The sequence below is a fragment of the Manihot esculenta genome, chromosome 8, assembly GCF_001659605.2.
Source record: "Manihot esculenta cultivar AM560-2 chromosome 8, M.esculenta_v8, whole genome shotgun sequence".
NCBI classification, from domain to species: domain Eukaryota; kingdom Viridiplantae; phylum Streptophyta; class Magnoliopsida; order Malpighiales; family Euphorbiaceae; genus Manihot; species Manihot esculenta.
The window spans coordinates 34,756,685-34,771,634 of NC_035168.2; the positions used below are offsets into that span (position 1 = coordinate 34,756,685).

At 27.4% G+C, this 14,950-nt stretch overlaps 1 protein-coding gene across 1 annotated transcript; it reads left to right on the top strand.

Moving 5' to 3' along the window:
• The first annotated feature begins 9,623 nt into the window (after positions 1-9,623).
• Positions 9,624-14,598, top strand: LOC110621263 (probable receptor-like protein kinase At2g42960). Its single transcript, XM_021765467.2, has 8 exons — positions 9,624-10,216; positions 10,688-11,383; positions 11,506-11,610; positions 11,777-11,899; positions 11,976-12,146; positions 12,284-12,413; positions 13,649-13,861; positions 14,161-14,598. Exons 2-8 carry the CDS (start codon positions 10,713-10,715, stop codon positions 14,275-14,277), a joined length of 1,530 nt encoding a protein of 509 aa, XP_021621159.1. The 5' UTR covers positions 9,624-10,216; positions 10,688-10,712; the 3' UTR covers positions 14,278-14,598.
• The last annotated feature ends 352 nt before the right edge of the window (positions 14,599-14,950 follow it).

Sequence of the window (14,950 nt, forward strand, 5' to 3'; positions counted from 1 at the left end):
TTGAGCCCATAATTTTCTCATGACCAAGTGTACATAGGGCAGAATAGGGTTCTGCCTTGTTGGAGAATCCAGGTTTGACCGCCGAAGAAAGGTTTGACCGCCGAACCTGCTTGTGGAGGCAGCCTTTTGTCGGCCTAACCTACTCCCGAAAATATGACTTTCGGATTTGTGATGGGATTTCGGCCGCCAAACTCGCCCCCGAAAATGCCTGATTTTCTGATCTGTGTGGAGTTTAGGCCGTCGAACCTGCCCCTGAAAGTATCTGACTTTTGAATCTGTGGAGGACCTTCGGCATTAACATATAAATTAACTATTATAATATTATATATTTTATTTTATTTTTAAAATAAATATTTAAAATGTATTTTAGTATATAATATATTTAATATTTTTAAAATAGATATATTTAAAAAGTTAATAATTTTTTTATTAATATATGTAAAAAATAAAATGGATAAAAATTATGAAATGAAAGAGTATTATTTAGTATATATGATATATAAAAAAATTTATTAATTAGTTCTTAAATTTTAAAAAAAGTATTAATTAATTTTTTTATATTTAAAAATGAATATTTAAATAATATAATTTAAAATCGGATTTAATAAATAAAAAATAAAAATAAAAATAAAACTGAATTTATTAAAATTGTTAAAACTGAACGATTAAAGAAAATAATTAAATTAATTCAAACTGATTAAAAAAATAATAATTTTTTTTTTATAAAAATTTTCCGCAATAAATAGAAAAAATAAGCGTTAAATTAGGACTAAAGCCTACATAAATGCCTGGAAGCAAGTGTGCTGTAGAAGAATAAGATGTAGATAACGGTCCACTTCCGGATTGGTTGATTAATCACTAATCTCCTTAAAAGTTTATGATTTGATTTTCAATTAATGAATAGTTTCCCGGTCACCGACTTGTCACTTTTATTTATATATTTTTTAATTATTTTAAAATTATTATATCTTTTTTAATATAATAATATATAAATTAATTATTATAGTTATATTTAATTTTATTATATTTTAATAACCTTTTAAAATATTTCTTAATATTTAATAAAATTTAATATTTTTAAAATAAATATAATTAAAAATTAATAAAAATTATTTTTTATTAATATATATATATATATAAATAAAATTATAGAATAAATAAAATAAAATAAATATTATTTTTATTTAATTTTTTAAAAAATATTTTTTAGGGTACCCTTTTCAATAATTATTTAATTTTATACATTATTTCTAAAATGTAAAAAATTGTCAAAATTAAGTAACTGTAGAAATAAATTACCTTGATTGATATTTGAAATCAACATTTTATACCATCAAAATGATTTAAATATATAATATCAAAAATTAATTTTTTTTTGAAATGGGAATTGATCAAAAATTAAATTTTAGATAATAAAATATTTTTTTTTTAATTTCTCACAATTATATAATCAAGAATACTAAATTAAATTTAAAAAGTTAATGATAAAATATAATATAATTTTTATATTAATAAATATATAGTACTTTAATTTAAATTTTATATTAAAAATATATTTATTTTATACTTATAATATATAATATTAAATAAATAATTATTACAAATAAATTTTTACTATGTAAAATATCACATATAAATATTATATATTAAAGATTGAAGATTTATATTTACTATTATAGATTATACATATATTTTTAATATATAAAATATTATATTTTATATTAATAATATTAAATAAAATAAAATATTATAATTTTTTTAGTATGTAAAGTTATCTCTTTATAATTTTTATAAAAATTTAAATATATTAATCATGTTTATTGTAATTTATTTGAGATATTTAATATTTTTATTTTATTTATTTATATAGTAAGTAAATTTATAATACATATTAATTTATTAACTAATTCAATAAAAAAGTTATATTTTATATTAATAATGTTAAATAAAATAAAATATTTTATATTTTATGTTATATTTTTTTACATTTTAGATTTTTATTAAACTTATAAAAATAGAATGAAAAGTAAATAATGAAATTAATAAAAAATGATATTTTTAAAATAAAAAAATATATTTTAAAGATTATTTTATTAGTTAAATAAAATTTTAGGAATTATATTATAAAAATTAGTTTTATTGTCTAAAATTTTTAAATTACAATATAAATATAAAAAATATAAATGTTTGGATTTTTTTCAAATAAATCTAATATTTATGTATATAAAATTTAGTTTGTTAATAAAAATTTTAAAACTCAGTGGATGATTTTCTTTAAAAAAAAAGCTTTTTTTCTGATTCAATTTTTTATCAATAAAATATTTAATATTAATGGATTTTCTAGTATTTAAAGCCTAAAAAAACATGGAAAATATTTTTTAAAAAATTATTACAATTTTTTGCTAAAAATGTTAGGAATTGAATTTTAAAAAATGAGTTTGTTGGATCCACTTGAAAAGCATAAAAAGGCAAGATTATATTATAAAATTAAATCTAATATGAAATTGGATCCATTTGTGAAATAATTAATTGACTTTATTAATAAATGTAAAAATATAAGTCAAGATTACACTTTTAATAGAATTATGTTAAAAATTAATAAAGTTTTATATTTTCAATATTTATAAATAATTACTGATATTATCAAAATAATATAATAATTTTATAAATTTTAATATCTAGACACAAGTCCAATGAAATGTAGGGTTCATTTTATATTTAAATTTATAAATGTATATATTTAATAATATTATTCAAAAAAAACTGCCACTTCCTCTTTAAAAAAAATCAATGAAGAAAAAAAATAAAGGCGGAGAAGGGGAATAATTTAATATTTTATTATATTTTTTACGATAAAAAAAATAAAAAAATAAAAAAATTTTAATAAATTTATCAAAATATCAGTTTATCAATAATAATAATACACTAAAAACTAAATAATAAAACTCCCTTAACTTTATCATTTCAAAAATTTTATAATTTTTTATTTTTAAATATTTAAAATTAAATAAATTTAAAATTTTAATTAAAAATATTTATTTTTCATAAAAAAAATAAAACTTTTATATGTACATACGAATTTTATAATACTAAAAAATATAAAAAAATTACCATATAATTTTAATTTATATTAAAATAATAACTCGTAATATCGCAACATTAACAAATATAGATAATCACAAATGCCATAAAAAAAGCTGATGTAAAATTTTATCACTCGATATTATTTTCATACAATTTGAATTACATCCTCAAAGTAAAAATTTAATGAAATTATAAAAAAAAAAATTATTTTAAATATTTATAAAATATTAATCAATAATTATATTTTACTTATCCTATTAATATTTTTTATAATATATTTAAATTAATATTATTTATTAACAGCGCAATATTATAAAATATTATTGTTACAAGAATTGAATTAAGTATGAATAAATATACTTTTCCTATATGAAAATGATAGTTTATTATTGGGTGCAAGAAATTCTGATCCCACTTTTGTGTCTGCTTGAGTTTTCTTGCAAACTCATATGAGATTCCTTGGAAATAATAAAGGGGAAATTAGATTTATAAGCTATATCTACTTCTACACAAACGTTGCCTTTTATGAGATATCTTAAACCCTATGCTACTTAGATTTAGAAAATTAGGCTTTAATTTTAGCACATGAATTGACATATCACTAAACTACTATAATTAATTTTTATTTTCCCTTATCACAATATTCCAAACTAAAAGATTTTTTTTAATATTGATTTTAATTTATTTACTCAACTTAAACATAAAAATATAAGAGTAATTTATAATATAATATTTGAAATTGGACAGAACTCACCGTTTAATTTACTTTTTTTAATGAGAAATCGGTGGCGGAATCTCCAGAGATCGAGTTGAGGGCTTAGCCTTTTTAGCTTTAATTTTCCAAGGCTATAAGAATTTGTCGAGCGTTGAATATTACCTTTCGGAGCATGTTCTTGTTGGTAAGAGATCTAAGAGCTTTTCTGAGATGCGGCATTTTTTATTCAAACACGTGGAATTTGCTGGTATAGTTTTCCAGTAATGAGGAATTGTTTTGCATTGCGTCACTTGAGATTTATTTTTTTGGATTTGAATTGGGCTAATTGGTTTGATTTATATGCGTCCTTTGAATTGGACTTGTATGTATATATTTTTTAACTTCATTCTTATTCTATCTCTTGCATTTCGCCCTTTGAATCTTATCATACAATTATTTATATAGATTTGGATTAAAAATAATTATTTCTTTTAAAATTAAAAATATTTAATTTAATAATTATTAAATTTATTATTAAATATAGTGTTCATATCGATTATTTATATAAAAATTAGTGTAACAATTTGGTTCAAACTGATTTAAATAATTTGTGATATTCTGGTCGCAAGTTAAATCAACATAATTGCTAAATTAGAATCGAGCATTGAATATTGTGGTTTGCTAGTGTATCAAGCGGCTCCACATCGTCTTGCAGACCCATTAACTCTGCATAATTTTTCGAGAGGGTTTTTGATACTAATTGTAATTCCAAACTAACTTAAATAACTTTTAAACTCACTTTTTACTCGGCTTAATATGGTTAATAGTTCTTATTAGTTATTTATAAACTCATTAATTTTCTTATAAATAATTCATGTAAAACACTATAAATAGTTAGCAAAAATTATTAAATAATTTGGGTTAATCATTTTAAATCAATTAAAAAATAAATCAACAAGTTAAAAATTAGATAAAAAAAGTTATTTAAATTAGTTTGGTCTGAACTGTTAGCGGGCATAGATCAGAAAAAATTGTACGAAACTACCATAATAGGCTATCGGTGCGAAATGAAGTGGAGTCGTATTAGCGAACCATGATATTTAAGAGGCAATTTAGTTTAGGACGAGAACATCTCAAAATTGAATAAAAAATATTTTAGTATTTCAAGTAAATTGTTTATAAAAATTTATGAATTTATAAATAGCTAGTAAATACTATTATATAATTTGAATTGACCGAGTCGAAATGAAAAATGAATTTAAAAATTATTAATAATTTTACATACAAATATAATTCATTTAATTAAAATTTTAATATTTCAAAATATATGAGAATGCATTAAAAATCAACTAATCTTGAAACTTTGTTGTCATTTTTAATTTTTTATATAGTCTATTTAATTAATATATTAACAGTAGTATTTCAAAAAAAAAATTATATTAGAAGGAAAAGATGAATTTAAATATTATATTTGGAAAAAAAAATGAATTTTATGTGTATAATAATTTAAGAGTTAAAGAGGAAGGTATATATATGTATATGAGATAAAATTTGCTCCACTTGTTAATAACAAAACTCTCTTAACATTATCATTTCAAAAGTTTTGCAATTTTTATATGTTTTTTTCTATTTTTAAATATTTAAAATTAAATGAATTTGAAATTTTAATTAAAAATATTTATTTTTCATAAAAAATAGAACTTTTATATATAGATGCGGATTTCATAATAATAAAAAAAACAAAAAAAATATTATGTAATTTTGATTTATAATTCAATTTATATTAAAATAATAATTTATAATATTGCAACGTTAACAAACCTTGATAATCACAAATGCCATGCTGATATAAAATTTTATCACTCAGTATTATTTTCATACAATTTAAATTACATACTTAAAAGTAAAAATTTGATGAAATTATAAAATAATTTTTTATATTTTTTAATTTAAATATTTATAAAATATTAATTAATAATTACCTTTTATTTATTATGTTAATATTTTTTATAATATATTTAAATTAATATTATTTATTAATAAGGCGATATTATAAAATATTATTTTCACAGAAATTGAATTAAATATGAATAAATAAAACAATATATATATATATTATACTTTTCCTATATATGTGAAAATGATAGTTTATTATTGGGTGCAAGAAATTCTGATCCCACTTTTGTGTTTGCTTGAGTTTTCTTGCAAACTCATATGAGATTCATTGGAAATAATAAAGGGGAAATTAGTTCCCATAGTGGCATGGAGAATTAGATTTATAATCTATATTTACTTCTACACAAACGTTTTCTTTTATGAGATATCTTAAACCCTATGCTACTTAGATTTAGGAAACTAGGTTTTAATTTTAGCATATGAATTGACATATCACTGAACTACCATAATTAATTTTTATTTTCCCTTATCACACTATTTCAACCTCAAAAGATTTTTTTTAATATTGAATTTTAATTTATTTATTCAAGGTGGAATTTGCGATATAATATTTGAAATTGGAACAACTACACCTTATTTTGCAGATCCATTAACTTTACATAATTTTTCTAATCGAGCGTATTTTTAATATCAATGATAGTTTCAGTCTAAATTAATCTAAAGAACTTTTGAACCACTTACTGCTTGACTCAAGATGGTTAATAGTTTTTGCTAGTTATTTATAAGTCCATCAATTTTTCGATAAACAATCCATGTGAGACTATAAATAGTTAGTAAAAATTATTAAATAATTTGAATTAATTATTTTAGGTCAAATGAAAAATAAATTAAAAAATTATTTGAATTAACTTAAATCGAACTGTTATAATTGATATGAGAGTCTTTATGGATCAATAAAAATTGTACGTACTAGTGAACTACGGCCAAATCAAAACGTCGCAAAATTGAGTGGGAAACTAAAATGTTACATGTAAATTATTTATAGAAAAATTCATGAGTTTATAAATAGTTAATAAATATTATTACATAATTTGGATTCATCTAGAAAATAAATCTAAAAATTATTAATAATTTTACATACAAATATAATTGATTTAATTAAAATTTTAATATTTCATAATACATGAGAATACATTAGAAATAAACTAATCTTGAAACTTTGTTGTCATTTTTAATTTTTTAAATAGTCTATTTAATTAATATATTAACAATAGTATTTAAAAAAATATATATTAGAAGGAAAAAATGAATTTAAATATTATATTTGAAAAAAAAATGAATTTTATGTGTATAATAATTTAAGAGTTAAAGTGAAGGAACAATTTTCAAAAATGAATTAGGGAGGGAGGAACAATTTTAAAATAGGAGTAAAGTGAAGGAAAATACCTATTCCTATGAATGTTAGGTTTCTATCTATTGAATGTGCAAGTGATGGATGGAAGCAAAGGCAGGCAACCTTTGTTTGTCGGGTATGTTCTTGTGAGGTATAAGGCTTTTATTTTGCCGATCTCTCTAGCCACCCTTGCCTTTTATTCAGTAAGAGTTTCTCCCTTGCCTAATTTGAGATGGGTTTTTCTTTTAGTTAAGGGTGTACTTCGTTTTCTTTTATTTTTGCTTATGGCATGTTATGGTTGATTATAAGGGAGATCCTTGTTTGCTTGTTTTGTATTTATTATTTTTGCTTTGTTTTTATTGTTTTCACATTTGAAAATCCTTAGGTCTATACTCACCAAAGGTTCTCCTTCCATTCTCGTTTGTGGATTGTCCTTGAGTTAAAAGTCTTCCATCTTGATTTGGGCGATGAAGAGCTGGAGTTGATTGAAAAATTAAGTTGCTCCTCTATTGTTATCATCCGGCTTTCTTCATTCACCTTCACTTTGTGTTTGCACTTGCATTCTCCTGTTTATAGCACTGAGCTTCAATGAAAGTTACATGTCTTTGATTGCGTGTTGTTCGATTTGATAGTGTATGTTAGATTAATTTTAATCGATAAAAAGAGCTATAAGTCATAGTTTGGGAGAGGATTGATTCAATGGTTTAAGTCATGTTAAGGTTTGGGTTAAGTTTTTATAATTGGGTCTTAGAGTTTTTTTATAGTATCATGTTTTTATATTTTTTATTTTGAGTTCTAAATTTTTTTTTTCATGGTGTTTGAAGGTAGTCTTTTCAAAATAGGGTGCGAGTTTGGTACCACTCGATCGACTCGAATTTAATCTCAAAATGAGTTAAAAAAAAGTTTATTAAAAAATAAATTTTTAATATTTAAATTCGGTTCGATTTTCACTAAAAAAACTATTAAACTTACCTTTTTAACTACTACAATAATTTTATATTATACCAACCATAATTGACAAATAAAGAAATATATTCTTCAAATCCATATTTTTTTTTCTAATCCAATTAGATACTGTAATTAATTACTATGCATTACATAAATAGAAACTAATATAAAAAATAATAAAAAAATTATAACTTTTAACCACTTTCACAATTTAAAATATTCAAATAAAAAATAAATAACTTAACATATAATTAAATTAAGTGTATTAAATTTTTTATTTTTAATTAAAATTCTTAAAATGATATCATTTCAGTAAAACCGAACGATCACAGGCCCATTCAGTTTGATCTATATAGACTTACTTTTAAAATAGACCAAATAAAAAAAATTCATTTTGAAAATAAAAGTTAAATCTCTTATTTAAATTTAAAATAAATATAAATAATTATGAATTATCCGCGAATTTAAATCCATTTTAATAGTACTATTTGAAGGCTTTGCATCTAGTAATTATATTTTGTGGGTCTTATTACTTTTCTTAATGAATTCAACCATTATCGGATTACATGAGGATTGCTAATTCTCTCTTCAATTTGTTTCTTTGTCATGGATTATAAAGAAATCTTAATAGAGGTTCATGACCGCTGAATTTCTTCACCCTCGTTTAGGACTAGGCCCGTTAGGGCAACTCACAGCTTGAAGGCTATTAAGCCTCCTCCAAGAGTCAGGATCAGTCCATTCAGTTTAAAGACTGAGCACCACTCCGATTCTTCAAACAGGCCGGTCTAGCTCTCCCGGCCTGATGGATAGATTCCCTCTGAGCCTAGTCTTAACCTCATCCTCCGGTCCAGCCCAGAACTAGGAAGGAGTTCAGCCCCTTCGCCTTGTGAAACCATTCGCATGCGCGCTCAGGGAGAATTAGGGGCCGTTATGCATAGGACAGAGATCTGATTCCCTCGTACGCCCGTATCAATGCAGCAGGGACAGGTGGTCCAATGATACACGTTCTGTTAACACGTTTTGTTAACATGTCATTATCAGACAAAATGAAACATATAAAAGGAGAAATACTCTCTTTAAGGTCTAAATTTTTTTTAATTTTATAAAATCTATGATAAAACCCTATTTTTTGGATTTCAAACCACCAGAGATATTTCACCTTCTATTTAAAAAGTTCATGCATGACTTATCATTTAGATGTAATACTTTTTATTGGATGAATTTTTTATGGGTTTTTTTAAAATTTTTCAATAAATTTATATTTTTGAAAAAAATACCTCCACTTATTTTTATATATAATTAATAAATAAAATATTAATATTTATATAAATACACGTTTTTCTTAATTTTACCCTCATTAACACATCAATCACAATACGGTTGCTTCCTTTGTCTTTTTCACATCATAATTATCCGCAATCGCTTCTCTATCTTAATTGGGATGCTTGACCAACAACTCTCTACAATTAAATAGTAATTCAAAATATTTGGTTTAATTTTAATTTTAATTTTTTATATAGAAAGGATATATTTGATTATTGAATTTTTTAAAAAAAAAAAGGAAAATTAAAAGTTGGAGAAAAGAGTTAATATAAACTGATAATCAGTCGTGTTCAAACAGCCAGCAAGGCAGCAGTAAGCAAATGAAGAAAATCCCAAGGAAACCTTACAGATTTCCATGGCTTTTGCCTTCTCTTTTACCGTATGAAAATGGTAATGGATGTGTAATGTAAGCCATCTAATCTCATCACCTACCACTGATAACTCCATCCCTTATTATCTCTTCCCCACCACTCCACAAGCCCAAAAAAAAAAAAAAAAAAACAAACACCTATATTTCTTCCCAATTTCCATGTCCATCATCTTCTTCTCTCTGCCACAACCAACATCAACAGGGACAATTACCTCAACAGCAACAAAACCCTTTTATTCTTGTCATTTTTGGCTTTGGGTACACAGAAAGCTCCACCCCATCTTAGATTTACACTCACATTTCCGCCCACTGGAAAAGAAATCTACTCTTTTTGGGCATATAGATTCACTTTTTTGACAGCTCGGTTGATTTGGGCTTCTCCGACATGGGTCGCTTCTGACATTCGGTTTTTCTAATCTGAGATCTGGATTCTCAGGACTGGTTATGGTTGAGAGGCCTCAAAGATCTGGACTTTGAAGGCTGGTCTGGTGAAGTTCACTGTAGAGAGGTAAGAGAATGATTCATTTGCTCAGTTTTCTTTCTTTCTTGTAGTCGTTCCTTCTTTTTCGCACTCAATTATTTCTTGTTTGTGATTTTATTCGAGCAGAGGCATTGGCTCTCATGGGCAAAATATAATTTTATCATAAGTGGCAGTTTAGTTTCTCAGTTTTTGGATGTGCTAATTATGTTGTGTTATCTGATCTGCTGTTATTTGTCCATTGATATGCTTCTGAAGTTTCTAATAATATTCTCCATCTCTGCATATATTGTTCATTCTGATTTATACAATTCATACAGTAAATTCAGTTTTTAGCATGTTCTTTGGCAAATTTAGTTTTCTGAGGAAACTGGAAGTTTTTGAGTGTCCTGAAGGATCGGAAGGATTTAATTTTTGTTCATCTACATGATAGAAGTTCTAATGCTTGATTCTACATTAAATAAAATCGAAAATTTTTTCTCTCTTATGTCAATCATGCAGGCTGTGGACGTCTGAAAAACCAAAAATGGCCAATGATCTTAACACAGAACTCTCCAAGAAAACTGACATTTTTGGTCTGAAGGTTTGGGAACTAATTGGTATTTCTGTGGCATTATTTATCATTATTATTCTCTCCTTGTTGTCATTTTGTTTAACCTCGCGGAAGAAGTCAAGAAGAGATGGGAAAAAGCTTTCCCATAGCCAAATACCAACTGTTTCAAAGGAAATTAAGGAAGTTCGAGTGGAGCAAGTATCAGCAAATGAATTTGCGCCTCGTGATGGGATTCTCCTCACAATTCATGATAAGACCAGTGACAAAGAATCAGACAAGGTCATGGTCCATTTGGGTATGGGGAAAACAAATAATGGAGACAACAGTAGTCAATCAGGGTCTTTTCATCACTTAGAGAAAGACTGTGGATCACAATCAGGTGAAGAAGGGAGTTCAGGCACAGTAACAGTATACAAGCCTTCTTCTTCTTCATCATATCATATTACTGCTCCTTCTCCTCTAACTGGCCTCCCTGAATTCTCTCACTTGGGCTGGGGTCATTGGTTCACTTTGAGGGATCTTGAGCTGGCAACAAACCGGTTTTCAAAAGAAAATGTCCTTGGGGAGGGTGGTTATGGAGTTGTTTATCAGGGACATTTGATCAATGGCACACCCGTGGCAGTGAAAAAGATCCTGAATAACGTGTGAGTTTGAGATTAGCTTGGTCAATTTCCTTGTTTCCTTTTTGGTTTCCGTGTGAAATTTGATCTGGTATTCTTGATCTATCAAGTTCTTATTCAATTAACTTTTTTATTCCTATCTTTAGGGGACAAGCAGAAAAGGAGTTTAGAGCAGAAGTTGAAGCCATTGGTCATGTGCGCCACAAGAATTTGGTTCGCCTTCTGGGATATTGCATTGAAGGAACTCACAGGTACCACCCCTTCCCAAACACACACTTTTTGGGATCTGGATTAATTTGAGAGTGCTTGCCTGCAAAACTGAATTGAGGTTAACACAAACAGGATGTTACGTTGCTTCATCATAGTGCATATGTTTCTACTGTTCTAACCATGTTTTATCTGTGATAATGATTACAGAATATTGGTCTATGAATATGTCAACAATGGAAATTTGGAACAATGGCTTCATGGAGCTATGCGTCAGCATGGATATCTTACTTGGGAAGCCCGCATGAAGGTTCTCCTTGGCACAGCTAAAGCGTAAGTCAATATACTCGCATATCTTTTCAGAAGTCTGGCTCCAATTTTGACTTGATAATTGGTGTGTTTCTTGCATTCTTGCTTATTTGCACGAGGCCATTGAGCCAAAAGTGGTGCATCGAGACATTAAATCGAGCAATATATTAATTGATGACGACTTTAATGCCAAGGTTTCTGATTTTGGCCTTGCCAAGTTGCTTGGAGCTGGCAAAAGCCATGTCACTACTCGAGTTATGGGAACTTTCGGGTAAGCACTTTTTTTTTGGTCAATATTGTAACATTGTCAATGTTGACTGTTTATTTTATTTCTTATTATTTGACAGTAGAAGAATAATCACTTTGTAAATCATCTTATTCTTCCCTCTCACAAATGATATCTTGCAGATATGTGGCTCCTGAATATGCAAATACTGGTCTTCTGAATGAAAAGAGTGATGTTTATAGCTTTGGTGTTTTGCTCCTGGAAGCTATTACTGGAAGAGATCCTGTAGACTATGGTCGTCCTGCCCATGAGGTATGCAAGACTATTATTGCTTGAAGCTTGATGAATTGTTGAAACTGCAATTACTAACTTGCAGGCATTAACAATCATCAATAAGCTACTGCATGTTACCGTGGTGTGGATATAATAAATAATTAGTGGTTCTAGAGTCGATTGCATTGGATCTAAAGGGTTACTAGGTTGGTTTTTGAATTGGGTAATAAATAACCCTTGGCCCAGCTGTCAGCCTGATGTTTCTACCAAGTTCTTTTCATGCCTTCCTCATTCTTTTTCTTCCTTCTTATAGAAATTACTGCTCACGCCATCCAGCTTCTCTTCTGCCATTTTCTTAATTGATTCTTGTTGGTCCCCACTCAATATCACAACATCCATCTTCATTCCAAATGCATTTGCCACCTCATCCTATTTTGTTGTCTTCTTCCCTCTTCTAGAATAAACCTGGAGAGAACCAGGCCTTTGTTTCCTCTGGCCCGCTGTTTGGCCTGGGCTCGTATCAGTCCACCTTGTAATAATTTGTAATAACTGGAATCCAAATTCCTACGGCTGGTTTGTAATTTCTGGTGCACTTTTGTAATAATTTGTAAAATTGCCAGTACATTGACATTATTTTTTTCTCCTGTTTTAGAAATCAAAGAGTTGATTTCTTCTCATTTCTTTTATCTTCTTTCTTAATATCGTGTTAGCGGAGTGTGCCCTTTCCATTAACATGAATGCATTTGATTTTTACAAATCCATTCCTTATTCTAGTCTGGTTGATTTTTCTCCCCAGGCTCTGCATCATTCTGCTGTTCCCATTTCCTATTTGTGCAATTAGACACAGTGAGACAAGAATATTGTATTTGTATCGCTTATGTATCAAAACAGCATATTGTAGTTTGAAGATGAGTTTATTTTGGCATTTGCTGAGTTGTCTATGATATCTCTCTTCAGGGTTGGGGTAACAAGATCATGAGGAATTGACTAGTTCCATCAAATGTGAATAATTTGATTATCCAAGAATTTCAAGAGTATAGTAGTTCACTAGGTTTCCAAGTTAGCTATTCACTTCAATTCCAATCAGTTCTTTTTGAATTTAGTTATAGTCTCTGTTAACATTGCAGTTCTGTGCTACCATATTTCTCATATAATTATGAAAGTCTCAATAACTTCGTTGGCTGAAATCATGCATTCGATCAATCTATGGCTTTCTTATTTTCCCATAAGCAGGTTCCAGAATCGTATTATTAAAAAAATCATCCTATTCGCAGGTAAATCTTGTTGATTGGCTGAAACTGATGGTTGGAAGCAGACGGTCTGAAGAGGTTGTAGATCCAAACATTGAGGCAAGGCCATCGACACGAGCTCTCAAGCGAGCACTCTTGACTGCTTTGAGATGTGTTGATCCTGATTATGAAAAAAGACCTAAGATGGGCCAAGTTGTACGGATGCTTGAATCCGAAGAGTATCCAATTCCAAGAGAGGTTAGTTTTTGTCTTTCAGTCTTGTTTGTAGTACAAAGATGCATTGACAGAATTTGATACATGACTTGCTACCTTCCTTCATCTTTTTTGCTCGTGGTCAAAATATGATTGTTGATGATGCTATGAACTCTCCACTACCCCATTAGAGCATCAAATTGAGCTGTTTCATATAACCAAGATGGTTTTCTTTCTCTAGCCGGCATTGAGTTTATTCTTGTCAATTACTCAACTGTGATTTACAAAAGATTTTCACTATACATAAAATACCTTTGAATTCTGAATGGAGTTTAATTTTTCAGGATCGCAGACATCGAAGAACTCAAGGAGATAGCATGGAGATTGAATCCCAGAAAGAGAACTCCGACACTGATCACAGTGAGCATCCAGGTTCTAGATCAGAGAGCAGGCGGAAGTAATGAGACATGGCTGTTTAGTAGGATGTGAGGGACTTGTGAACTCTGGGAGGATAATTCTTACAATTTTTTTCCAGACTCCATAAATTCTTGGGTTGCCTCCATATAAGCTGTTTATATATCTAGGACATGGAACAGGATAGCAAGAGATTCCTTTTTCTTTTTTCCCTTTGTTGGTTTTCTTTCCAATTTTTGTTTCTTCCCCGTTATTGCTCTTTTTTTTTTCTCTGGTTTTCATGTAGATGGAGAAATGATTTGTTTGTCTGGGATTTATGTTGTAGAACCCATGTGGGTGTGTGTACAGAAATGGGTTAGCTTTTTCGAGATGGTTTGGTGTTTGGGCCAGGAGGTGAGAATGCTACAAAGTTTAGTTATCTGCCATAGTAGCTCTGGATCTTTTGAACCATGGAGCCACTTAGGCCATAAACTATAAACATGGTATCAAAATCTTCTCACCTTTTTATTATATGGCTTGGTGAAACATTGAATCAAATTGATTCCTTTTCGGCCTCCGGAAGTTGGGTGAGTTCTTATTCGATTGAAATTGAAATAATTGATAATTCGATTGGGTTTTAATTTTTAAAAATTTTAATTGTTTGATTTAATTTAATTTTAACTATAAAAATTAAATCGATTAATTAGTAATATTTTATCATTTTTGTTAATATACAAAAAT

Excerpts from the sequence above, each read along its gene's own strand:
- LOC110621263 (XM_021765467.2), top strand. The coding sequence starts at position 10,713 with ATGGCCAATGATCTTAACACAGAACTCTCCAAGAAAACTGACATTTTT. Across the intron at positions 12,147-12,283 it reads CGAGTTATGGGAACTTTCGG|ATATGTGGCTCCTGAATATG; the intron begins GTAAGCACTTTT and ends GATATCTTGCAG. Across the intron at positions 12,414-13,648 it reads ATGGTCGTCCTGCCCATGAG|GTAAATCTTGTTGATTGGCT; the intron begins GTATGCAAGACT and ends TCCTATTCGCAG.